Here is a 27,867-nt window from a genome sequence, read left to right as displayed (position 1 = left end):
ATTTTCACCAAGTACTTATCTAAAAAAAAAAATCCACTAAAGCACGTAAATTAAAAAGTTGTTAAAAAAAGCAAAATAAAGTGTAAAGCCATTAATTCCAATTACGAAACCTCCTACAACTTTCCTCAACTCTCCAACTCAATACTAAAAGTTTGCCTCTTCAATTATTGTCTCTCTACTGTTTTTTCTTCTCAAACTGAGCACACGGAAAGTTTTTTCCCACCAATTGTCCAAGCCTATATTCGTCTCCTCGACCTTGACAACGTGATCCGCATACTCAAGGTCTTCTCTTTTATCTTATGCAGTGCTTTGTGTGAATTCTTTTTCTTCTTTTTTTTTTGTAATTATATTTAGTTCGTGTTTCAACTTCTATTTGGATGATGAGAAAGTAGAGTGAAAGGGGAGCAACATAAAGATTTCATCCTGGATTTTGTGTTTCACTTTTGTTTTATAGTATCTGAATTTCTCCACTTATCCCAACTGTGATTGTTAAATTACAAACGTTCTTTTCTCTTACACTGTGTTTGGTTGGGTGGAATTTAGGAATGATGGAAAACATAGGAAAGAAAATTGGGGGTATAACAGTGTTTAATGCTATTCTTTTTCTCTACACCACCATCATCGTCTTTTCTCAATCTCTACATGGTAGTGTACACTACCATCATCATCTTTTCAACAGCCACTGACAATCTGTCTATTGATGAGAATTTTGCGATTTGCAGTTGGTTTTTGTTAAACTTGAGTAGGTTACTTTTACTATTCGTTTCTAATACCAAGTTCAAAACATTAAACGTGTCATATCATGTTATCATGTTTTGATATTTATTCTCTGTTTAGGACTCTGGTATTTTGATGCCATAAACTTATTTTTGAGATGCATCTTGAATTTCCTCTTTCAATTTGCTTGTAGTCTTACATTTTTTATGATTGTTGCGTTGATTGATGTTGATGATTGGATCTCTGGGCTTCATGTGGACAGGTTTTTTGTGCTGGAAAATAGGCAAAAGAGGCTAGGAGTCACCGTGAGGGCAGAGTGCTAATCAAGATACAAGTGCCCAGGTTTTTTTTTTGTCTTGGTTGCCTGTATTAGTATTACATTGTTTTTATTTTTTATTTTTTAAAAGAAAGTAAAAGCTTTTTAATCAAACACAAACTGTGCAATACATTTTGTTGGATTGTAATTCTATGTTGGATTCATTAATTGAAATTTGAAACTCCAACTATCCTACAGTTTAGCTTCATTTTTCTCAATCCCATTTCTTCCATGTGAAATTAATTATTCCTAGCAATTGTTGTGGCTATTACTACAACTCTTTTCTTTTCTTTTCTTTTCTTTTTAAGAAAATACATTTTTTAAATTAAATGATATTATTGGTGATTAATAGTACCTGCTAATGTTGAGAGCCTTTCTTATATTTTTTCTCTTTTAAAAGAAAGTAAAAGCTTTTTAATCAAACACAAACTGTACAACACCAACGTCGCCTGCCATTTAATGTTTGTTTCTCTTATATTTAATATGTGCTCTCTTTTTTTGTTTGTCTTTTTTAGGGTCATATATCAACAATTTTGTTGGATTGTAATTCTATGTTGGATTCATTAATTGAAATTTTGTTGGATTGTAATTCTAAGTTGGATTCATTAATTTTGCTGGAGAATGCATGCAACGATGACAAGTGTTCCTTTTTTAAAACAAAGTATGATAACATGTGACAACTTCATGCATTTAGTTAGTATTACATGGACAAACAAAGCCATGTATCAAACAATTATTTGTACATCTCAATATTTTTGCCATGTGTCAATAATAAATAGAACATGACACCAACGCCATGTGTCAAATAATTTTTTGTATATGTCAATATGTTTGCCATGTGCCAATAATATATAGAATATGTTTGTCATGTATCAATAATAAATAGAAGGGTAAATTGTAAATTACACCCCAAAAGTTTGGGGGTGATTGGATTTTACATCTTAATATATGTTTGGATTCAGAGTCCACGTTTTACGTTTTGCGTTTTGCACTTTTTTTTTTTTTAACTAGTGCCTCTTGCACTGTTCATGGGATATAAACAGCGCATTAAGGCAAATGAACAGTGTTTTGTGAGTGTGAACAGTAACCGAAAATTATTTTTTTATTGTTTTCAGTTTTCAGCAAAATAAGCGGAATCCAAACGCATTCTTAAAGTTTCAGAATTTGGATTTTACTCCCTGTAGTTTGGGGTGTTTGGATTTTAAATCGTAACATTTCAAAATTTGGATTTTACCCCCTTAAAGTTTAGGGTTGTTTAGATTTTACACCTCCAAATTCTGAAATTTTAGGATATAAAATTCAAACACCTCAAAACTTTAGAGAGCAAAATCCAAACACTTCTAAAATATAGGGGGTAAAATCTAAATTCTGAAATATCATGGTATAAAATCTAGACATTACCAAACTTTAGGGAGTAAAATCCAAATTTTGAAACTTCAGGATGTAAAATCCAATTACCCCCAAACTTTAGGGGTTAATTTGCAATTTACCCTAAATAGAAATAAAAACTATGCTCTTTATATATATATATATATATATATATATATATGAGATAGAATTCTACTCTAACTTAATCTAATTGTATATTTGTGTTAAGCTTCCTCTTGAAGATTTCAATCTCAACCCTTGTGGAGTGACCATCACGCCAAGAGTAGTAAAAAATATGCTCTTAAATGTTCACTATTAATTCCACCAATATTTAAATTAGGACAATTATATATGACACTTAAATATCTCCTTTTTTTTGGGGAAAAAAACTCAATTAAATGAGATATTTAAGTCTTTCTTTCTTTAATATCTCATTTAATTGATTTTTTTTCCCACTTTTTTAACACATCTAATTTAAATTTATATATCTATTGCAAAAATGGGTGTATGATATTATTTTTTATATTTTTATTTTAGGTACATAATTAAATGTATAATAATTAGGACAAAACCCGAAAGTCTACAACTATACGTTTATAGCTTGCAAATGTATATGGAAATTCCATAATGTTTATCTTTTTACATTTCTTTATATTTTTTTTATGGAATTAGTGAGACTTTTGTTTTTGGTAAAAAGGAGGTATTAGTGAGATTTATTTTTATTTATACTATCTATAAGAGGATTTCACTCTTTGAATAGGATTGTTATGTGGTTCAAAAATACCCTCATTAATGAAGGGTGACCTCTCTTAAAAATAGAGTCATAAATGTTAAATAACAAATTTCATTTTGAATTCAAAATGAGAACTCTTAAATTTTAGGATTTTTTTTTCCCTTCACGTTCATCTTTTTATTCTCTAAAATTTAGCATTTTTGATTCCTTTTTCATCCAAATAAAAGTAAAACACCCCAATTTAAAAAATATAAAAATAAAATAAAATAAAGAACACTTCTGAAATTTAGCCTTCTTTCCCCTCATGTTCATCTTATTTTACAGTTACTACTTAATACTTATCTCCAAAGTTTATCATTTTTTTTTGTTTGAAAAATAAAAATATATATATTTCCAAATTATAATAAATGCAAAGTATTAACTTTTACCCAAATTCCAAAAAAATAGAAGACTCTTCAAAAAAAAAAAAAAAAAAAATAGAAGAGCCTACACGCAGTCTGTGCAGAGACTAGTAATTATATAATATCATTATTTTGGCAATTACAATTACATTCGATTCCTTGAACATACAATGTCTCCTCCTCTTCCCCAACCTTTTCAACTTCCTGACCGCCTTATTGGTAATACATTTTATCTCTTCTACATATTTTCATATTTAAATATGTTCTTTTTTTGTCTCTCTTATAGCAGCTAACTTAAAAATTGTGTTGGGTTAAATTTGTTCCAACTTTGCATTTCTGTTTTTAATCTACACTATCAAAGCTCTCTCTCTCTCTCTCTCTCTCTCTCTCTCTCTCTCTCTCTCTCTCGTTTTTTCTTCCAGTGCATTTTGTTTGTATATAGAATTTACACCAACTATTGATTTTTTTAATTGCTTACAAATGATTGTTAGTATTATTTTGAGATTAATGCCAATGTTTTGTATTTTTGCGTTTGGATTGGCGTACTCCAGGTTAATGTGTCATCATCAATTTTGAAATGAGCATATAAATAATCAAAGTTTCAAAAAAAAAAAACATTTTTTAGTTGAAGTAATATTATATATATTCAATTTACCATGCCTTTATATGATATCAACAAAAATTTATATCACTATGGTTTTTGAGTAAAGTTTGGGGTGTGTCTCTTGTTAGAACCCATTTCTCTCTCCCCTTGTGTGTGTGTGTTTGTTTCAAAAAAAAAAAAAATTTAAGTCTTTCTTCTCAAAAACAAAAAACAAAAATTTATGGCTTTATATCAATTAAATGCAAAAATGTCTCACCAACATTCCTTATACGTTAAATGTGCACAATTGACCCTTAATTTGCTCTAATAAATTTGTTTACCATTAATTATTTCCATTTACTCTGAATTTTTTTTTTTTTTTACCCTTGATCTCAGATGCTTGGTTCAATTTTCTTAAATCATCAGCCTTCAAACTTCTTGTATGTGTCACAAATGATGCTTAAATTGCTCTAATAATTTTTTTTTTATCAATTATTTCTGTTTAACCCTTGATCACAATCCACGGATGCTTGGGTCAATTGTTCTAATAAATTGCTCTAGTGTCCACTATTTATAACCCCAGTTTACAACTACAAAAATTAGGTCCTACAACTACAAATGTTAGGCCCTTTTGTAGTTGTACTCTGGTTATATAATGTATTATAAACCCAGTTTAAAACACTAGTATTATTATTTTCGTGTGTGTTCTAATAAATATTACTGTTTATTCAAAAAAAATTTACCTTCAAACTTCTTATAGGTGTCACAAATGACATTGTTTCAACTTTCAATGTTATATATGTAGATATTCTCACTCTTTAAAAAATACTCTCTCTCTCTCTCTCTCTAGATTTTAGCTCGCTTACTTCTTGATTTCTTTTGATTATATCAATCAATTGGCAAAGGAGTTTTCATCATGGAAAAACTGAGGTTTTAGATAAATAATTAATTTTCTATTCAAAACTAAGAACTAAACAAGAAATGAAAATTCCACATCAAATTTTTCATCATGGAGTTTTCATCGCTTTTGTTCTACTCTTTCACTCTCCAAGAAATGAAAATTCCACATCAAATTGTTTTCTTCTTCTCTATTTTTTTTCCTTATAATTTTTCTTTCAATTTTAATTGAAAGCGCTTTTTTTTTTTTTATCATCTTTATTGTAGTCCAAGATTTGCCAACATATTTCCAATGTCTTCCATTAGCACTCAAAAGGCCTCCCCTTCGTCATCTTCAACACCACAGTGGAAATATGATGTCTTTCTTAGTTTTAGAGGTGAGGACACCCGCAATAATTTTACGGACCATTTATATGTTGCTTTGAGACAAAAGGGCATAATCACCTTTAGAGATGAGGAAAAACTTGAGATAGGAAAATCTATTTCACCAGAACTCTTGAAAGCAATAGAAGAATCAAGATTTGCGATTGTTATTCTCTCCAAAAACTATGCAACTTCAACATGGTGTTTAGATGAACTTGTAAAGATCATTGAATGCATGAAAGAGATGAAAACAACGGTATTTCCAATATTTTATGATGTGGATCCATCTAATGTACGAAAACAAACAGGCTCTTTTGCCCAAGCCTTTTCTAAACATGAAGAATGTTTCAAGAACTTTATAGAGAATGTGAATACATGGAGAGCAGCTTTAAGGGAAGTGGCAAATCTCAAAGGGTGGCACCTACATGATAGGTAATCCAATTTTACATACTAGTTACTTTGAAAATGTTCAAGTAAATACTCTTATTTTCTTAAGCCTTATTTTAAACTTTAAAGTAAAGTGACATAGATGTTCACACTTTTTTTTATATTTTGACTTGATCTAATTAATTTACGTTTTTTTTCAATTTTTTGCACCATTTACATTTTCTTGTTCTAGCCAACAAAATAGAACATTGGCTGTCTACTTTCTTTTTTGGTCCTATTTATAGGTGGTGCTTACTAGATATCATTCTCTCTTCATTGCAGGTCTGAGGCACAACTTATCCAAAATATTGTGGGAGAGTTATGGCATAGATTGAGTTATCCATTCTTGGAAGATATTGAAGACCTTGTAGGAATAAAATCTAGAGTGAAGGAATTGGAGTCATGTTTAGCTACAGGGTTTAATGATGTTCGCATTATAGGGGTTTGGGGGATGGGGGGTATAGGTAAAACAACTCTTGCTAGAGTTGTTTTTGATATGGTTTCGAAGAAGTTTGAAGGTTGTTGCTTTCTCCATAATGTTAGAGAGGTTTGTGAAAAAGATGGTTTAATTCCATTGCAACAACTACTAATTAGAAAAATATTAAATGAATGTATGAGAATACAAGATGTTGAGGAAGGACTTTTCGTGATCAAGAATAGATTACGTCATAAAAGAATTTTTCTCATTCTTGATGATGTAAATCATTTAGACCAGTTGAAAAAGTTAGTTGGGAAGGGTAATTGGTTTGGTTCTGGTAGTAGAGTTATCATAACAACAAGGGATAAGCATTTACTTCGCCTACTTAAAGTAGATGTAATATACGAAGCTAAAGGATTGAATGATGATGAAGCTCTTCATCTTTTAAGTTTGAAAGCTTTTACTAATGACCATCCTCCCAAAGATTATCTAGAGCTGTGTAAAGACGTTATACAATATACTAAAGGTCTTCCTTTGGCTATTGAGATTTTGGGTTCCTTTTTGTTTAGTAGAGATATTCATCAATGGAAAAGTACATTAAATAGGCTTAAAGAATTTCCTAAAAGTGAAATTCTCCAAGTACTTAAAATAAGTTTTGATGGACTAGATGAAGTAGAGAAGGAAATATTTCTACATATTGCATGTTTCTTTAATAATGGGATCAAAAATGATATAGTAGAAAAACTAGATTATCTCGGCCTTTACCCTAATGTTGGTTTAGGGGTTCTTGTAGATAAATCTCTTGTGAAAATGGATGAAACTAAATTATGGATGCATGATTTACTACAAGAAATGGGTAGGAACATAGTTTATCAAGAGTGCCCTAAAGAGCCTGGAAAACGTAGCAAACTGTGGTTGCTTGAGGATGTTGATGATGTACTTACAAAAAATATGGTAAGTGGTTATTTAGAAAACTTAGGCATGTACCCTATTATTTTATTCAAAAGAGTTTAATTTACAGTAGTTTAGGTAATATTGTAATAGTACATTCGCATGCCACTAATCCATTTTGTTCATGATTATTAGGAAACAGAAGCAATTCAAGGCATTGTTCTAAAGTTGTCTACACCAAAAGAGACACATTGGAATCCTGAATCATTCTCAAAGATGCAACATCTTAAATTACTCATAATCAATAATGTTTACCTTTTGCATGATCCCAAACATCTTCCTAATAGCTTGAGAATTCTTGACTGGGACAAGTACCCTTCAAAATATTTTCCATCAAGTTTCCAATCAAAGGTAATTTAGGTACTTGTATGTAACCTTTATTTTATTTTTTATTTTTTTAGGTTTCATTAAAATATAAGGTTTTGCAGAAGCTAATTTTTTTTTTTGGCTTTAATAGTCATTTCAGAGGTTAAAATCGATCCGAATAAGCAAGCCTCTGAAACTTATTGAAACCCCTATCTTCACCGAAGTCCCATTCCTTGAGAAATTGGTTCTTGAAGATTGTTTAAATTTATCCAGGGTGCACCCATCCATTGTAGTTCTTAAAAAGCTAACTTTTCTTAGCCTAAAAGGCTGCAAAAACCTAAAATCTCTTCCAAACAAGTTTGAAATGGAGTCTCTTGAAACTCTTATTCTTTCCGGCTGCTCAAAAATTAAAAAAATTCCAGAATTTGGAGAAAACATGCAACGTGTATTGAAGCTTTACTTGGATGAAACTGCTATAGAAGAGATTCCTTCTTCCATTGGTCTCTTAAAGAATCTTAAAGTGCTATCTTTTGATGGATGTAAGGGGTTATCATCATTTAAATCTACATCTTGGTATGATCTCCTCCCTTTTTATTCAATGCCAAAAAGTCCAGACATCGTTGGATTGTCCTCTCTATTGGGTTTGTGTTCTTTGACCCTATTGAATCTAAGAGACTGCAATCTCAAGGCAATCCCTGATGATATTGGTTGCTTATTCTCTTTAAGAGAAATAGATTTAAGTGAAAATAGTTTTGTTTGTCTTCCTGACAACCTCGATCATCTATGTAATTTGAGAACAATGAATTTGGAGGATTGCAAGAGTCTTCGATCATTGCCAAAGCTTCCATTAAGTATTGCAGCTATCTGGGGATATGGCTGTACCTCACTAGAAATGATACCAGATCTACTGAAACCTAATTCTATATGTGAGGCAGAGCTTTATTTTTCAAATTGCAGTAAACTGACTGACAATCAAAGTGTCATTGACATGTTTTTTACGGTGATAAGAAAGCACCTTCAGGTCTCTCTCTCTCTCTCTCTCTCTCTCTCTCTCTCTCTCTCTCTCTCTCTTTGTTATAAACAACTTGCTTTGTATGTTTCAGGGACTCTCTCTTAAAGATAGATATTGCCTCTCTCTCTCTCTCTCTCTCTCTCTCTCTCTCTGTTATAAACAACTTGCTTTGTATGTTTCAGGGACTCTCTCTTAAAGATAGATATTGCCAAGATGATAGTAGTTATCACATTATTATTCCTGGAAGTGTAATTCCAAAATGGTTTAGCCATCAAAGTATAGGGGTTGAAGTGAATATAAAAGTGGAAACTTCTTCTCATTTGTGTGATGAGTGGATGGGCATTGCTGTTTGCATTGTATTTTCTTGTGTTCAAGATCACTACATCGATATGTGCTTTGATTGTGACCTCACCTGTCAATTGATAGTCAATGGAGAAGAAATGAATGCTACAGTAGGCCCTTTAAGCATAGTCGCTTTATCAGATCATATGTGGCTATTTTATTTGCTTCCTCAATACTTTGTCGAGGAGGACATAAAATTACTGAAGGAATTTGAAGAAAATGAATTTAATCAGATTGGCATTAAAATTAAACCCCGCGGTCTAAGCATGATGGTGAAGAAATGTGGGTTCCGTATGGTATACAAGAAAGACATTGAAGATCTTAACCAAATTGTGGCTCAGAGTAGCAACACCAGCATTATTCCTTATGAGGACTTGGGTGTTCTCCATCATAATTCAGTGGTGGAAGCAGAAGGTAACAAAGCAAAGCAAACCCATGACGAATATGATGGGGCTGGACCTAGTGAACTACCACACCCACAAAGGAATGAAAGATTCATAGAATTTATGGCCTATGGTGACTCTGATTGTGAGGAGTACTTGGAATGCAGTGAGGAGCTCAGTGATTGGCAGAAATCTAGTGAAAGTGACTTGGAAGGTTGATGGAATTTAGAAAATCGGTTCAAATACTCTCTAAGTCATTGGATTTTTTTTTTTTTTAATTGTTGATGGAATTTGAAAAATGGGTTCAAATACTCTAAAAGTCAATGAATTCAAATATATTCCTTTGTTTTGTTGGTTGCACTGCATTATCTTTTTCTCCTTTTCCTTTGGACGCTTTTACTTAATTAATTTGAACTTCAAAATTTAATTTTGCTAGCTGTGCTTTAGTTTACGCTTTTACTTAATTAATTTGAACTTCAAAATTTAATTTTGCTAGCTGTGCTTTAGTTTCATTATTGGTACTTATTCCAACTCTCATCTGGTTTATTTCCTTGGTCAAATAACACATATTTGTACACCTAGTTAATTTAATGTGCGTGTTGTTCTGGGCCAATCTGCATTCTGTGCATATTCAAGCAGGCAAGCAACTGTGCAGACAAGGTTGAAAAATAGAGAAGGTATCCTGCTTTAATCGGTAAGCCCCACTCTAGTTGTTACCGTTGTTTCAATGCATTACATCCAGAATTTAAGTTTTCTCATATTTTTCCGCTTGGTTTTGTTGTATTATATTTCATAGTGGAAAGAAAGATCCTACAATTTTATTTTGATGTGTTATGTCCAGAATTTAAGTTTAGTCATATTTCATAGTGGAAAGATCCTACACTTTTATTAAAACATTCAACTTTTTGTTTATCTGTACCAGTCTTTTTCAATAACACAAAATATATATTTTAGGAATCCCTTAACGAAGTCGAAATAAGCTACAACCCTTAACGAAGTTAAGCTACAACTGTTAACATTTATTTAACCTTATCTTTACACTTTTACATGAAAACAGGATCTGATTAGAGAGCTGTACTCCAGAAGTGGCTGATTAAATTTTAGCTATCCCTCTCTCAAGCTGTGGAATTACTGAAAATATGACATGGCCTCATACAACACAAACATAGTGAGTGAAACCAAGTGTCTTTTTTCATTAAGGAAGAGAAGTTGGATCATTTATTCTCGTAGCGCATTCTTGCTTGGGCTGTATGGTTTTGGTCAGATTAGACACTTAGAACTGAGGTCATTTACCCTTGCTCTTTGAAGCAGTAATTTACTCAGTAAATGGAGGATCTAGATTTTCATAAGCAGGAATATGTGATGTTCTCTAGATTATCTTATCATAACTAACATGTGGGACTTGTTGTATAACCTCAACACAGTGATGTTTGAGGGTGCAAAACAGTGTACTTATGATGTGCTAATGCTCAGTAAAGCTTTGTACTGTAGGTATGCACAAGCCCATGATGCACAACATGTGGATCAGAATAACTGCAGCAGAGTACTAAGGCGGGTGTGTCCAGTTGCAGAGGGATTGCCAGTATTGCTGACATTTGAGGGGCACTGGCAGAGAAGCTGCAAATGAGGCTGTTTTGCCTATGTAGCTAAATCATGTGCTGGGAAGAAAATTTTTGCAGGCTGTTGCAGTTCTGTCATATGCAACTGAATGGCGGCTAGATGCCTTGCTGTTTTAGAAGCATTAACTAAGGCTCTAGAGCTTGGTTTTTACAGATTTGTTCTGGTTAGTAGAAGAATGGAGGAATTCTATTTGGGAAAGAAGAAGGTTCCTTGGCAACTTGCTGCCCTGATTGATGGCCAAAAGTGCAAGGAAGTTGGAGAGCACCAATGGTGTACATATATGCTGTGCATAGGAGTCACTGCAGAGGCTAGGGCCCTGGCTACTCTTGCTTCAAACTCTTTTAACATTTTTTGGGTTTGTAACTCTATTACTAGATAGCTCTTATGCATGCAATCACTAACAATTTAAGACATTGGGGAAAGATTTGTGTGTGTGTAAAAATTCCTGTATAGTTCTCCTGTTTCCATCTCTATAATTATGTTCAATTACCATTTCCATTTTATATGTTTTGTGTTGATTATCTCATTATCATATGAATTATTTTTTTCCTTTTCAAATGTATTTTTTAGTGCATTGAGCTATATAATTTGTTATTTTCAAGTTTAAAGATGTGATAACTCTAGAAATTTAACCAATTATGTGTAATGTAGCTTAAAAGTTTTACGAAGAAATAAGGAGCATTTATTAACTCCAGAACAAGATATGGGCAATCTGGACAGTAAACCTGATCTCACTCTTTGCTGATGATGGGCTGCTATGTCAACATACACTTACAAGCATTTGATCTAGAGTCACCTATTTGACGCAGATTAGTATTGACCTCTGAAAGCACAAATATGGCCACTACACTGAAAAAGACAGCAAAGGTCTATGAGTTGATTTTAGCACTCAGATGATAGAACCAGTTTGTCCCAATAGCAGGACTAATGGTCTCTTTTAAGGCCAAATTCTGTAAGTGATCTCTATCTTGTGGACATAGAGACAAAAGCATTGTGTTTTGACATGGGTATTGGACACAGCAACTCCCAATCAAATACTGTGACATACCATAATTCATAATTTTTCTTTAGATGAACAAGTGATTATATTAAAGAGGAAAAAAAAATGCTTACAATCATATACAAGCAGCTACTGAGCAGACTTCACTAATCACTACAAAACAGTTAGCCTTGGCTTTGACTTAACTACCTTCCAGCCACAATATACTATCAAATACAAGGTAATGATATAAAGCTCTTTCGATCATATTTTTCTTTTTAACTAGAGGAAGGTTAATTCCCATTGCATTTTTATTTTGCTATGGATGAAATTAAGTGATTGAAACAGCACGACATTTCTCATTTTCTTTTTCTTTTTCTTTTTTTTTCTTATTTTAAATTTTTTCAGTTTTGGCTTAGTGTACTAATACTAAGGTTTTAAGTTCCTAACCAGTACACAAGAATTCTCTCAATTTTTATTTTTTCTTTTTGTTTCCGAAAAAAAAAAAAACAAAACAAAACAAAACAAAATAAAATAGAGAATAGAGGCTCCAGAGCTCAGGCTACTTTGTGGCTTTGAGTTTCGCGGTAATCATTGCATGCTAAGAGTTACTACGGCGAGAACTTTTCGTCTTTACAACTCACCTGTGGCTTGAGTAAACTTTTTGTAACGCATTCTATCGCATAATAAGCATTAGAAAAAGAGTTTAATTGGTCAACTGTGGCCTTGATAACTTTCACTATTGCCCTAAAAATAAAATTGTATAATTACATTATCCTTCCTTTATTATTAGCAACAAAGTATTCTATATATTTAAAAGATTCTTTATACTATGATTAGTAAATAAAATAAGAATAAAAATACAAAGTCTATCAAGAACCAAAATTTATGCAATGACAAATCTTTTCACGACCAGTTAATAATAATAATAAATAAGTCATACTGAATATTTTATGATACACTATAATTTAAACAATTGATTTTAGAATTAAATTGTTCTTCCTTTATGGGAGTTCTTCTAAGACAGCAAGTCCTATATTATCGTCTTGTTTATTAGCATTGGTAAGAGTAACATTAATTTTTGGTATTTCAAGTAAAATTTAAGAGCATTTGTGTATACTTGTGTTTAATAGATAGGGTTTTTTAAACATTTTAAATCTAAAAGGATGGTAATTTTGGAAAACTGCTCTTACCCACAGGGAGGTTAATACACAACATTTTTAACATTAATTTAACAAAGTTTGGTCAAATATTTGGTGATGGGATATACTATTTGGGATCATAATTTTCTAAGATAGTATTTTTTTTTTTTTTTTTTGGGTGATTAAAGCTCAATGCTATCTAAATTTCGACTTATCTTATTGAAAAATGCAACAGTTTAAGTTGTGAAGATGTAACTTTGAGATGTTCAAATTTGAGTTAGTTTAAAGTGTATGCCATAAGAATTGGTGCACAATCCTTGTTTGAATTTTGGTTAAATGATTAATAAACGTGATATCAGAATAGGAGATCCCAAGTTCGATCTTTACCTCCCATGTAAAAAGTGTTAAAAATGCCACATATTAGATCTTATTTAGTAAGACTGTAAGAGGGATTTTGGATCCACACATAAGAAGAAGTGTTAATATATGATTAAATAATTAAATTCATCTGTGCCTAATAGCTCAAACTTTTGAAAAATTTGATATCTTGTAGACAGAATCTTATGCATGGTCATCAGAAATGAAAAAAAATTGATATCTTCTTAACCAAATCTTATACCTGGTCATCAGGATTTACTTTGCATCCTATTGTCTTCTTTCATGAACCCAGAAAGTAGGTCACGACTCACGCTACTCTCGAGCCAAATTCCTTGACAACCAGGGATGGAACCACCCTTGGACTGGGGGGGACAATGGCCCCCCCAGATTTTTAAAAAAAAATATTATTATATATATGTATACTAATTTTAGCAATTTTTTTCTATAAAATTACATTTTGTTTTTCTTTAACAATATCATTGATTCTTTTAAGAGTAATGCTATACTTACAAAATTTTTTATAACATTTTTACAAATTTTTTTGGTAGCAAATTTTTATTAGTTCGCATATAGGCACACCACTCGTGTCTTTTTTTACTTACCAGTAACCACTTATCACATTAGTAATTTATAAAAAAAAACTGGCAGTTTTAACATTTTCCTCATTTTAGTGACCATAAAAGAATTTATAAATCTAAAATCTAAAACACAATATACAAGCAAAAAAAAAAACATAGCTCAACAACAAAAATTAGCAATAAAACTAAAAACAAAATTAAGCTTAATTAACTAATTTTATTCAAAATAAATAACCCTTCTCTTTAAAAATTTCGAAACAAAAATAATTTTGTTCTTACCCAAAAAAAAAAAAAAAACTCAACGGCTAAATAGTAGAATCAAAGGTTGAAACTGCCACACACAACCAACAGTGAAACTGCTCCCCCTAACTCAAAGTTTTGGCTCCGTCACTGTTGACAACTAAGTTAAGTTTGACTAAAAAAAATATATGGTAAATTACACAAACTTCCCTTTAACTTCTTCACGTGCATTTTTACTCAAATCCTCTCATAGTAACAACAACAACAACAACAACAATAATAATAATAAATAAATAACATAGTTTTAAGAAATTTTATGAAGCTCATTCCCTTTCTATGAAAAATTGGAATTATAATGTATAGTTTATCACACTAAGGTTAATCTGTATTAGTGTGTCCTATTTTCCTTTTTTCAAAAGTGTGAAAAGTAAGACGTTCTTAAGAGAAACATTATGTTCACAATATTTTCACTTTCACAATAGAACCTAAGTGAAGGATTATTATTAGCTGTTATTAATAGAAAAGAAAAATTAATTTTAGTGGTGGGTTCAAATATAAACCAATAATAACTTACTTCTATAATTTGTTGTGAAAAAGTTGTGGATGTAAGACTTCTCCATAGTTAAGAGAAATGTTATATCCACAACATTTTCACATCAATTTCACAACAACTCTAAGTAGCAGGTTGCTACTTGCTATTGTTGGTAGGTTAAAAATTAATTTCAGAGGTGAATTAACATTGAAGTCAAAAATAATGTAGAAAGTGGATTATATGTAAAAACTATTGGAAAAAATGCTATTAGTCAAGAATGAACGTAGAAGGCGAAAAGAATTTTCGGTGAAAGTTACTGCATGCATTATTGGTCATCCATTTCCTCTAAAAACAATCATGCAATCCAAACTCCACACTATAATGAATAAGGTTTCTCTCCAAACTAATTTGGAGAGAAACTTTTCAATTTCCTCCTATAACTTTTTATTGAATATAAAATTTAAAAATCTGACCGATGAATTGCACGTTCTTTATATTCTTAATACATGTCAAATTTCGTTCCAATCGTATGTTATTTACTATTCAATCAATAAACTTATTTTTTGTGCATAATTTTAGATCACAAAAACTTAAATTTTAAATATTTAATTGATGACATATCTACTGATCGTTGATCTTCTTGAAATTTTGCAAGTATTAAGGATATAATAATAACAAGCAATCCAGCGGTTAGATATTCCAAATTTACATCCAATAAAAAGATATATGACGAGTTTGAAAGAAACTTTTTTCCGTTATAATGATGTCTAAATTGATGAAAGCAATATCAACAAAACTCTAAGACAGAAGTTATGTCCTATTGTACTCTTTCCAAGAACGTGGAAAGCGGAAAGTGGATTAGGCTTCAAGGTATTGAGCAATCTATATGGCAAATATATGGATGGTGGTATTTAACCTAAAAAGAATTTAGATTGATTAATTTAACAAGTTGATTAATTTCATTATAAAATCAATCGGAGTCTAATTTCTTAGGATTCTCACTTCATCACGTGTTCACATAAAGCAATTTAAGCCAGCAACAAAAGAAGGAGCAATTTATTATTTTTGTATGAATACAAATATTCAAACTGTACATGTAAATGAAAGTCTATTCATTCAATTAAACTACAAATATTACTTTGTTACAATAGTTTCCACTCGCCTAAATGGGTCTGAGATTGTGAGCAAATGTATTTTTGACTCATTTAGAATTTTAGTTCATTTATCAAAAAAAAATTACTTGTCAGTGGCCCAAAATCCATGAAAGCCAAGAGGAAAATTCAGGTGCTTTGGGACTTCAAGCCTTGCAATAAGTGCATCATCTTCTCCCATCCTCTTAGGATCCAGAATTACAAGATTGCACCTTTGTATTGAAACGGCATACTACAATATAGACAAGAAAGAAAGAAAGAAAAAAAAAGTGCATTTAAGCGCAGTCAATATAAATCCACAATATAGTCACCACCACCAAGACCTATCAATCTCTTATGATAGACTTTTGACAGTAAAGAAGAATGTTACCACAAAGTTGGTTTAATTATGATATAGTCCCTTTATGAACCAATTTTTCGAATTAAAAAAAAAAAAAAAAATGTCAAACTAAAAACAACTAAAATGGTTATATATTGGTTGACTTGGTTTTGTGGTTCACATAATACTTATTGAGCAATGATTATCTCATACTCTTAATATTCACACTTCATACACATTGGACAACCATTTATAAAATATGAACATAAAGTATCCACATTTCCAAATTGATGTTTGATCCACATGAAGTGTGGACATTGAGAGTATGAGACAACAATTTGCCTAATCAGAGAAGATAGATTCTATACTTCTTAGCTCCATTTGCTTCAACCGATATTTTCTATATATATGTGTATACTGTATCAAGTGAATATTCATTAGTTAAGCTTGCAAATTAGCTTACACTAAAATTATATAGTTTAGTTGATAAGATAAATGATCAAGACATTGCTCACCTCAACCACAAGAAGATATCCATCATCTTCTTCATCCCCTTTAGGAATAAAAATAGGCTCACCGATAAATCTCCGATGACCAACAGACCATGTATGGACAGATTGATTTAACACATTGAGCTTTACAACGGTATCAAATGGAAAATGTGGCAATGTTTGGCGAGACCCAGAAGAAGTTGCTGCATATATGTATTTGTTTTTGTTTCCGGAGAATGCTGGGTTAATTACAGGAAAATCTGTTGACCTTTTCCATTTATTAATCAAAGGCTCCACGCCACATTTTTGGCAGTTACCATCAGCATCTAATTGAATAGACACCTGCATATGTGACAGGATATTTAATAAGATATATGCTAATTGGAAATTATACAAAATCTTTCACATAGTTCATTGCTAACTCAGAATGTACTTCGATTTTTTGTTTTTTGGACGCAAGGAACTCAAACTAATCTATGTAAGCGTTACAAGCATTGGAATTGTTATATTAACACATAATACATACATTATGGATGTATAACCTAGAGAAAGAGCGAGTACCTGAACAAGACGAGGCAGCAACTCATGTTCACCTTCATTTACATTCATAATGGAAGGGTCTAGCTTATCACTCTGCCAATTATATCCTGTTCAATGCCAAAGTGTCCATACTTTCTGTTAAAAAGATGTGCAACATGGCTCATGGTAGCAATAATATGCTCCAAAGTGAAACTAAACAATGCTTAGGTGTGTACTAGAATATCATTTTATCATAGTTTCGGCCACGTTTAGTGTGCCGTATATTTTTTTCAAAAATTGAATTGACAAATTATTATTGATTCTTATCTAAACCTACAACTGATACATTTTTTTATCTAACAATAACAACTTGCTACCTCAATAGTTGTGAACTTTTTTATATGCCTTACTGCCTTTGGACTTTTTGCTTTATATTTGTATTAGACTGAATTGGTTTCTTTTAGTTTCTCAGTTTTGGGCTTAGAATGATCTGTCGCGTGGTAGTTTCTACATTGGTTTCTTAAGTCACTAAAAGGACAGAAATATTTATATTAACTATGTCACTCAAGAGCCGGGGTTTAATTCTCTGAGGAAACTTCATACACATATACACTTAGATTAAGGTAGAGTAGAATTTTTATCTTGTATAAAGAAATAAAAATAAAAATAAAAAGATCTTGATTCTTGACGGACCAAAAAAGATAAAAATTCAGAACTTGCCAAAGAAAATAACTAGACTTGAAAAACTACGCACCAAATACTTTTTGAAAGTTGAACCATTGGTATGAGCAAGTGGCAGCCTGTATTTTGATCTCTGAATTCCCATTGACATCCTTAATCTCAAAAGCATTGCCAACATGTAGCAACCAAAACTGTGAAGGAGCTTCGACAGGCACTCTCCAATCTCGAGCTTTACCAGATTTATCTGGAAATCGAGGGAGCAAATACATGGGAGATGTGGGCTTACTTGGGTTCACTGATAATGCTGATATCATTGGAGATATTCCACACACTGCTGCCATTGAACCTGCACTTTAATTAAACAGTTTATCTCACTTTATTGTTGTAACACTATCATTTTCTTCATCAAAATTTGCCACATTAAAAAGTTACAATTCAACATTTTCTTTTAATTTCCACAATTTCTTATTGCTTGAAGAAAATAGCTAGATTAATTCTTATCAAACTCAATTAAGTTTGCCAATTTTGAATATGATTATATAGGAGTAATACTATAGTCACAAATTATTTTATAATATTTTTATAAACTACTATTGTAGCCAATTATTATTAGTTCTCATCTAGATCCGCTACACTTTTTCACTTAACAATAACTACTTACCACATCAAAAATTTATAAAATAATTTATAACTCTTGCATTTTTCATGTAAAAATAGTACAGTTGGGAACAATTTAATTATAAGAATTTGAAAATAAAATGGCTTTTGTAAACCTCCCAAGTATTTTTCCTTTCTTTCCCATGACCAATTGACAATTCAAAAGGAAGTGCCATTAGCAGTGTACTTCATGGTAAACAAGTCATCTTTAGTAATTACCTAAATTTATGAACTAATAATGCTCTTGGACCAATTGAAATTATGTTTAAAGTGCACATAGATGTATATACATGCAATTAGAGAATAAATTAAAAAGATCAGAGAGCCACAAACAATGAAGTAAAAGTGATTTACTTGCATAACTATTTATGTGCATTTAATTACCAACAACATCAAGCTTGATTCGATTAGCGAATAATATGTAATGAGTATCTGTAAAAGCCCAATCATGGATCATTAAGTGATCGGGGATGTTGAACTCTTGCTTATTCATCAACTCGAAATTTGAATCATATTCTGCAAAAGATAATTATAAGATAAAAGTTATAAATTTGCTGTGAATTATACATTAAATGATAGTTAAGCATGGCTTATTCAATTTGTACCATAGAATGTAAAAGAACTGCGAGGCAGTAGCATATCCTCTGCATTGCATGATGTTGTAATAAGTCTATTCATGCTGGCATCAACCTTATAATGAGACAACAGCCGCTTTGGAGGCATTTTGAACACTCCTGTGAATGTTTAACCAAAAAGAAAAAGATAAATTAGGCATAAGACACATAAATGTCATCTATAATTTATAATTATATATTAATTGAAAGCATTAAGGACAAGATGGCAAAATATTCTATTATACTTCCTTCTTCTTTTAATTTATTTTTAAATTTAATTGTTACAATAGGGGTAAGAAAGATTTCAACCCTGAATATCTCTATTGAAAACATTAAAATGTGTCAACTAAATGATATGTGATGGCATTCCACCCTTAATGGTGACATGGGATTGTAGATTAATCCGATTTGGAGAAGGGTCCTAGATTGAATCAATGAACAGTGTTTTAGTACATATTTAGGGTCTGTTTGGGATCCATTTATTTTGCTAAAACTGAAAATTTTTTGTTGAATGTATTGTAGATAAAGGTAAAAGTTAGCTGAAATAGTACAATGGAACCCATAAATAGTACCAAAAAGTGCAATGAGACCCATAAATAGTAGCAAAAATAAACTGTATAGTAAAATAAGCTGGCTTTTTAAATGCCAAACGCACGCCTAGAAGAAAAATAAAAATGATAGCAAACTTCTACTGCTTGTTGAAAACTGTATCGGCAAAAGAACAAATACAGGAAATCTCAGATTTTTTTTTTTTTTTAATAAAGCTACATATGATGCTTTTATATATATATATGATCAGAGAATTGCAAAGATGATTGAAACTAGACCATCCAATGTGTCTAGTAGTATCAACTATAACCCCTAGTTGATTTTAATGAAAGATTATCATTAAACCATTTAGCCAGACCAGCTTGCTCATCCAAAAAAAGCTTGCTCATCCAAAGAGAATTAATGAAAAAAAAAGAATATTCTAAGGATTTTCCAAAAATAAATTGGCAACGGTTGCTCTTTTTTTGGAAAAGGTTTTTTTTTTCATTTTGGATAAACATTGTAAAAGGTATATGTTTCGCTCCTCCTAGTCATTCTTACAAGCTAATTAATATTATACTCCAATTTAAAATAACTCAAACAAACAATTGAAAAAAAAAAAAAACTTATAGATAATTTCACAAAAAATATATATTTAATAATAATGTGAAAAGTTTATTATCATTTATCAATACATGTACATGCATTTGGCAACATGAGAGTGGAGACCATCTCACATACCATTATGTATGAATTGTTTGTATAATATAATTATACTTCAAAAAAAATTTTTTTTTTTTTTTTTTTTGGAGAAGGTACTTTAAGTGTTGTCTATTGAAATAGATAAAGAATATTTTGTCTTTATAGACTATATTAAATGGCAATATATAGCACGCTACACAAGTAATCATCCATTAAAAAATAAATAAATAAATAAAACCTTCCACCATGCTAAGTTCAGTTTATCTCACATTGTCATATGGCTTCGATGACTAATAGGTGAAGGCTACAATCTAGTTAATATTGTATGATTGTTGATTTTATAAACTAGTAGTTGGTTTGAAAACCCAAATTGTATATTGCAATTTTGGTAGTCAGCTTTTTTCACTTTTTGTGTCTTAGGATCTGCTTAAGATTCGCTTATTTTGTTGAAATTAAAAACTTTTTTTACTGAAAGTACTGTAAATAAAGGTAAAAGATAGCTGAAATAGTACAGTGAGACCTATAAATAGTACGAAAAAGTATAGTGGGACCCATAAATAGTATCAAAAATAAACTGAATAGTAAAATAAGCTGGTAAAATTAATCATGTTAAAGGGGCACTTAGTGCGAGACAAAGATGGTTTCGTTTATATCAACGACCTCAAATAAAGATTATGATAGATACGATAAAAAGTAATTCGAAAAATTCATGAATTTATTTACTTAATACCATGATCGGTTGTCACTTTCCAAAATGAGTGCAACCTTTGACTTTAAATTAGCAAAAACTCTCTTCCTCAAATAAATAAAAAAGCAAAAACTCAAGCACCACGCTTTTGCCCATGCAATTTAACACAATTTAGAGACGCAATAAACGGTAATTGAATTACTTATTATTAAGTTTTAGTGGTGGACCTGCGTTTATTAAGTTTTAGTGGTGGACCTGCGTGTAACTGTATAAATAATGTAATCTAATCACACATTAACAAATTTGCAAATTGTATCAAAATACGTAAACAAGTGTGTTCATGAAAAATTGTATTTTACTACAACTCTCTTATATGACTAGCTGTGTGATAATCACAATTTGTTACATAAAATAATTGCCACAAAATGTATGGAATAGACCGTGGTTCTAGAATTATTGTAGCTGGAATACATACCATACAAAATAGGCTTCAAAAGGCCGGCGGCAACGTCCCATATATCACCACTATTCTTTCCCCCATCTACCGCGGAATCATCGCCGTCGATCAGATCGAACCTCCCAACCGTATCCAACGTCCCAGATTGAATCTCATACGGCTCCCCACCTTCCCACAAACACAACACCCTCTCACCCCACCTCACCACGCTAGTGTTAGCCACATTTTTCATCACCTTGGTGTTACCAACTTTGTGTCCACCTTTCAGCACAGAAAATGGGCCCCTGTGGGTGAACTGCCACGTGTCAGTCGTGGGGTCATGTTCCTCCACTTGTGCTTGAGTCTTCACGTACTTAGCCATGAACTTGACCTCCCTATCGACCCCATCAAACGTAAAGGCTCTAAGGTAGCCATGACCATCAAGTGGGTGCACAGTTGAGCCATGGTCATCGGAGAATAGCCCTGGTCCGGCCAAATAGTAAGTACCAGAAGGAAAGTCATGTGGTATCGAACCATCCACAACGTGAAGAGTGATGGGTTTGGTTGTTTCAGAGCGTTGTGACACAAACAAGAATTGGTAGTCCCAAAAGGCACAAACAGAATCATCAACTAGCGTATCGTCTAAGGTTGAAACATGGTTAGTTGAAGTGGGGTTAATGGATATAGCATTTGGTATTGTTTTTGGGGTTGTTTTGGCTTGTAATGATGGAACTTTGAGCGATACTAATGGAGGTAGGTTTATTGATGATGGGAATTTTGGTGGAACAATATGGTGGGTAGGTTTGGCTAGCATCTTTCAAAGGGAGAGAATTTTTAGGTTTGAGTGAGACTTTGTTTTGAATGAAGGTGGCACCTAGGTTATACACTTAGTTATACTATATATAAGAAGATTGGTAGGTTCTAGAGGATTGTATAAATTTATAAGAAAGAAAAGTTTGGCTACAAAGGGTGTAGCTAATGGCTTGTAATGATGGAACTTTGAGCAATACATATCATATTTTTTTTGTGCCTCTTAATGTTATTTATTATTCAATTTATAAACTTATTTTTTATACATAAATTTGAACTATAAGAACTTGAAATTTAAATATTTAATTGATGACATAACTATTTATTTTTTATCTTCTGAAAATTTTTGTAAGTATTGAAAATATAATACAATGATAGATTTGTCAAAATTTACATACAATAAAAAAATATCGAGTAGAATTGAAATTCGGTACAACCAACTTTGTCAAATTATGTTTGGTTTTAGTACAGATTTGCCATCCATCGTCATATTTACGTCTCATCAATCATGGAGGACAATGGACTTTGAAGAAATTAATTTACAAAATGAATGGCAGACATAATGCTCGAGTTTTATTCCATTTCGTCATTTAATCTTATGGACAGAGTATGTAACCCATTCAATAAAAAGCTCCATTCGCACAAGATATTTACAACTTTTGCGCTATTTTTTTTACTTTATTTTGAGTTTCTTGTTGACTTCTAGTGATTAGAGAAGAGCATCCTTTTATAAGTTCACATTTTATAGAAGTATTTTATTTGGAATTTGATTCTTGTCTATATCAAAAAAATCAGTTGGTGTCTTGTTCTGATAATAAAAGACAATTCATTAGGAGTAAACATTATTAGTTGAAAGTTAAAACTCTCTATAAAAAGAAAAACATTTTATAAAAGTATTGACTATAGGGTAAAATGTAAAAGATGTATTATTAAATTCAACCAATTTAAATTAATGACTAGAATCATAGCTTTTGAATGGAGTTGTGGTATGTTTTTGTGTTAGAATATCTTTCCTTCTTTCTCGTGTATGTGTTTATTTCTCAAAAAAAAAAATAATAATAATGACTAGAGGACTTTTTTTATTTTCTTATTATATGTAAAAACATGAATATGTTTACAATAAATTAACAATGTGCTATTTATAATAAAAATAACAGTTATTATAAATGACATTAATTACTGCAATGATTCTAATCTTGTCTCTAATTTACTTAGTCAAGAAAGGGGAGCGGGGAAGAATCGAGTTGAGAATTATTGGGCATTTTTTTTTTTTTACTTTCTTTAATTATTAATATTTTATCTAATCAATAAATTATGACAATGGAATGAGTAGAAAACTGAAGTTACCTTTCTAGCACTGCACTGAATTTTTAAGTTCTGATGCCCACAAGTGTCATTGCAACTGCCATATATCCTAAAGATTCATTGAGATTTTGGTACTTGGTAATTTAATTTATGAGATGATTATTTTATAATTTGATATTCAACTTCGCTTACCAAACTTGGTCTGACAAAAAAAACAGTAAAAACAATTAATTTTGTAGATATATAAATCTTTTTATGCCTCTTGTAAATTATGCTAAATTTTGAAGAATTTCAAATGATTTTTTTTTTTTTTTGGGGGGCTAAACTAATAGTCTAATACAACAAAGAAATTACCAATATTTTTCTTCCCAATATCTTTCAAATTAATAGTAGATAGTTTTTATTTTTTTTGATAGGAAAATGTTAGATAGTTGATTAGGATATTGGTGCTAATCTCAATCCCAAATGAGATAAACACAAAACATGATAGCATTTTAGCTATCTCATTTAAGTTGTAACTATTTTTTTATTAAAGAAAAAATGAAACAAATTAAAACAAAACTAAGCTACAAGACTTTTAACTTACAGTAATTTTTTTTTTTATTGCTGGCTTATATCACTCCTACTAACATGTAAATAGTAAAATATATTATTAAAATAAATAATCTATAAGGAAATTAGGTAGAAATCACCTTAAGGGTCTGTTTGGATATTACTTATTATTGAAAACTAAAACACTGTAACAAAATAATTTTTAAATGTATAAATAGTGCCGTAAGATCCAGTTTTAAAATAAAAAATGTGTTTTTCTATACTTGCGGTCCTGTGAATAGTGCACGGGACCCACATAAAAATGCCAGACGCGCACTAAAAACGCCAAACGTGCAATCCAAAAGGAGGCTAAAACCTCCCAACACTTCTCAATGGGTGTCACTTTGGTGATTCAACAATAAATCAAGTGAAATTCTCTTAGGTGAACTTAAAAAGTGTTAAAATTTAGGAAGGTGGGATTAAATTAAAAGAAGAAATTATGGGGGGCAATAACAAAATAATGATTATGAGTTTGATTCCCAAGTGCGTACTTGGCGTGATACTGCCGGAGTCGGTACAAGAAAGCATGGGCCCGCATTTCTTAGTTGGGCCGTCTATAGAGGAATCTGCGTAGCTCATCCCCACATCCCACCTAAAGCGCCATTTGTTAGTTTCCTAAATTAAAAAATTCATCAAAATGCATGGTTTTGTTATTGACCATAGCACACCCATTTTAATCAAGTTGTATTCTTGGTCGGAATGGTGGTGGGCTCATTTGTTGGATTCTGAATAGTGCACAATTTAAATTATATAGTTTTAATCGGGAGAAAGTTTGGTTACGAATTTAAATGTAATTTAAGATTATAACTCTTACTAAAAAAATTAGTATGATTACGTATTTTAAAAATATAATCATTGGGTTGTATGTTATTTTTGTTCTTAACACACATGTCAAATTTCCTATCAATCGGATGTTATTTACTATTTGATCCATAAACTTATTTTTTATGCATAATTTTAAATTGTAAAAACTTGAAATTTAAACATTTAATTGATAATATAGCTATTAATTATATATTTTATGAAAATTTTGCAAGTATGGAGTATATAAGAAGAAAATGTAATCTAATAGTGGATTTGTGAAAATTTATATCCAATAAAAAAAAGAATATTAAGTAAAGTTGTAGTCTTAGATTATAACCAAATTTCTTTCTATGTGACATTCATTTATGTTTGAAAATCAAAGAACACAACAAAAGAAATATGAATGCAAGCATGTAATGCGTGAGAATTTTTTATATATTATTATAATTTAAAGAAAACTATACTTGTGAAGTTTGCTATATATCTTGAAAAGAAAAACCCAAATGAACAAAATCTTAAAAGATTGCATTTGGATTTCATGATTTAGATTCAAGAGATTTGGAGAACAATTATTTTTATAAATTGCTTAATATATATTTAATTATAACAACACATGGTTATGATGTGAATTCTCTGGATCTTTTTACTCAAAACAAAAACACTTGTGATAGTATGTTATGGATTTCAAATGAGATCTTATACTTAGACATATCAAACCCACATATTAATAGAGTTCAAATTCCTCCATATTGCTTTATTTTTAGTTTCTTTTTCAGTATATATTATTTCTTTTTCTTTTTTGATAGGGTATATTATTTCTATAAGAAAAAGGTATGTTAATCATGTTATATTTTTTTATTGAAGGGATGCATCGCTCTTTTTATTTTTAGTTTACGTAACTTTTAAGATCTATATGTCAGTAAAATCATTTAAACTAGTACTATCGTGTGATGCACAAATTAATTAAAAAAAATGGCATAAAAACTAATACTATCTTGAATAATGTAATTGAAATTGAATAATAAAATTGATATTACAAATAAAATAACAACAATTCTTTGAATTTATATGGCAAAAAAAAAAAAATCATTTCGAAATACCAAATTTTTATTAAAACAAAAAATTATGGTACATTATTATTAAAATAAATAATAGAATTCTTTTTAAAAAGTTGGTTGTGAGCCCAATATGTAACTTTTCTTTGGCTTCCCATTACTACCCTCCCCAACTAGACCTATTTCAAATGGTGATGCGTCCATCACTAAAGTTTTTAAAGTTCATATGGGATCTCATCTTTAAAAAAAATAAAATAAAATGAAAAATTAAAAACATATTTAGCTCCATCACTTCATTAGTTGCACAATCCCCAATTCTCAAAATTCATTTATCTTGCTTTTATAATTTTCTTCATCAATCAAACAAAAACAATTCATTGTCCATATCTCCAATTTAATGATAAATGATAGTACCTAAGTTTAAGGGTTGGTCTTAACCTCCATTAGTTTAAAATTAGGGACCATTGCCACTGTACACTCTTGGTGCAGTGGTCATTCCACAAGTATAAATACTTGTAGGGTGCGAGGGTAAGGGTTGGGTTCAAGTCTTCAGAAGGGAACTACACACACATATACACTTAAATTAGGCTAGAGTAGAAATTCTATCTTGTAAATAAAAAAAAAAAAAAAACCAGGGACCATAACTCCACCACTGTCAACACTACCCTCTTTGTGTCTCTTCGACTCCTAACCACTCACCATGAATTAAGAAGTCTAGAATAATGTAAAAAGGAAACATAAGGAGTTTTATTAAAAAACTTGTGTATGCATATGATTAAGATTTTCATCAAAATAATATAGAAAAATTAGATGAAAAAATATTTATTTATTTATTTCTCCCAACTGATGCACCACTAAAGTTAGTAAAGTTCATATGAGAATCCATCTTTAAAATAAATAAATAAAATAAAAACATATTTAGGCTCCATCAATTCAATTGTTGCACAATCCTCAATTCACAAAATTCATTTATTTGCTTTTATAATTTTCTTTGTAAGGCCCTTGGGCCCTGAGGTTCATTATCTACCCGTATATTGGGCCTGTGGCCCAAGCCGAGGACAAGGACTTGCCCGAGGAGGAGAGGCCTTCGTTAGAAGAGACTGTGTCGAAAAATAGAAAGGTGGGATTTGGTCATTATAGCTCCAGAGAGTGTGTTGGGGATAAAAACGTCATCGGCCAGACTAGGCCGAGGTCCTGGAAGATGGTTTGATAGCAAGGATGATGACCCCGAAAATTCAGTTGGGGCGGGCAAGTATTGCAGAGATATCAGATAAAGAGGAGCTCCAAAATATATGGGAAGAAAGCTACTACCTCCGCATTAAATGCACTGTAGCTAACTCATTGGCCGCATTAATGTAGAAGTGATACCTAAACAGTCTATTTCAGCCTTACAGCTACTACATGAGGACTTATAGGAGGTGTTGATGGGACAAATATCAGTACTAACCATCTAGCATACAAGTGGAAGGTGGAGATAAAAAGGAAAGAGAATATAAAAGAAGAGGGAGGCAACGAGATTAAGAGATCAAAAAAAAGGAAAAAAAAAAACAATATAGCATTCCAAAACCAAACTTATAATAGGACTTGTGAGCAATATATAAGAATAGACCTCCTCGAACTTTGCCGAGGACGATTTTTCTTCAATACAACCCTTTTTCTTTTCATTCTCTTATCATCTGAATCCTTCCCAATGTTCGTTTGATCAACTAAAGCCCAATTTTCCAACCCACTCTCTACAAATTCATTGTTTTTGGGCCTAAATCCATCCACATAGTGGGCTAGGAACTCAAATCTGGTCCTTACATTCTTCATCAATCAAACAAAAACATCC

General features: G+C 31.2%; 2 protein-coding genes across 7 annotated transcripts; one reads left to right on the top strand and one right to left on the bottom strand.

Annotated features, from left to right (window-relative positions):
- Window positions 1-119: 119 nt before the first annotated feature.
- Window positions 120-11,341, top strand: LOC115986445 (TMV resistance protein N-like). 6 transcript variants are annotated; one of them, XM_031109468.1, is made up of 10 exons: window positions 120-282; window positions 980-1,059; window positions 5,283-5,810; window positions 6,087-7,176; window positions 7,309-7,524; window positions 7,631-8,500; window positions 8,674-9,465; window positions 9,856-9,910; window positions 10,274-10,384; window positions 10,708-11,341. In XM_031109468.1, exons 3-7 carry the CDS (start codon window positions 5,308-5,310, stop codon window positions 9,433-9,435), a joined length of 3,441 nt encoding a protein of 1,146 aa, XP_030965328.1. In that variant the 5' UTR covers window positions 120-282; window positions 980-1,059; window positions 5,283-5,307; the 3' UTR covers window positions 9,436-9,465; window positions 9,856-9,910; window positions 10,274-10,384; window positions 10,708-11,341. The 6 variants fall into 6 exon arrangements, with proteins under 6 accessions (XP_030965328.1, XP_030965332.1, XP_030965334.1 ...); XM_031109472.1 differs by having other exon boundaries at window positions 10,695-11,341; XM_031109474.1 differs by having other exon boundaries at window positions 10,274-10,500; window positions 10,990-11,341.
- Window positions 11,342-15,850: 4,509 nt separating this feature from the next.
- Window positions 15,851-22,342, bottom strand: LOC115983574 (carotenoid cleavage dioxygenase 7, chloroplastic). The gene is made up of 7 exons (XM_031106288.1): window positions 21,511-22,342; window positions 19,109-19,237; window positions 18,888-19,019; window positions 17,920-18,192; window positions 17,208-17,293; window positions 16,671-16,988; window positions 15,851-16,068 (listed from the first exon to the last, which is right to left on the bottom strand). The coding sequence occupies exons 1-7, from the start codon at window positions 22,283-22,285 to the stop codon at window positions 15,922-15,924; spliced, it is 1,860 nt and encodes a 619-aa protein (XP_030962148.1). The 5' UTR covers window positions 22,286-22,342; the 3' UTR covers window positions 15,851-15,921.
- Window positions 22,343-27,867: the final 5,525 nt, after the last annotated feature.

This window comes from Quercus lobata, chromosome 4 (genome assembly GCF_001633185.2).
Source record: "Quercus lobata isolate SW786 chromosome 4, ValleyOak3.0 Primary Assembly, whole genome shotgun sequence".
NCBI lineage: Eukaryota > Viridiplantae > Streptophyta > Magnoliopsida > Fagales > Fagaceae > Quercus > Quercus lobata.
The sequence above is the reverse complement of the archived record's forward strand: the minus strand, read 5'-3'. Positions and strand labels throughout refer to the sequence as shown.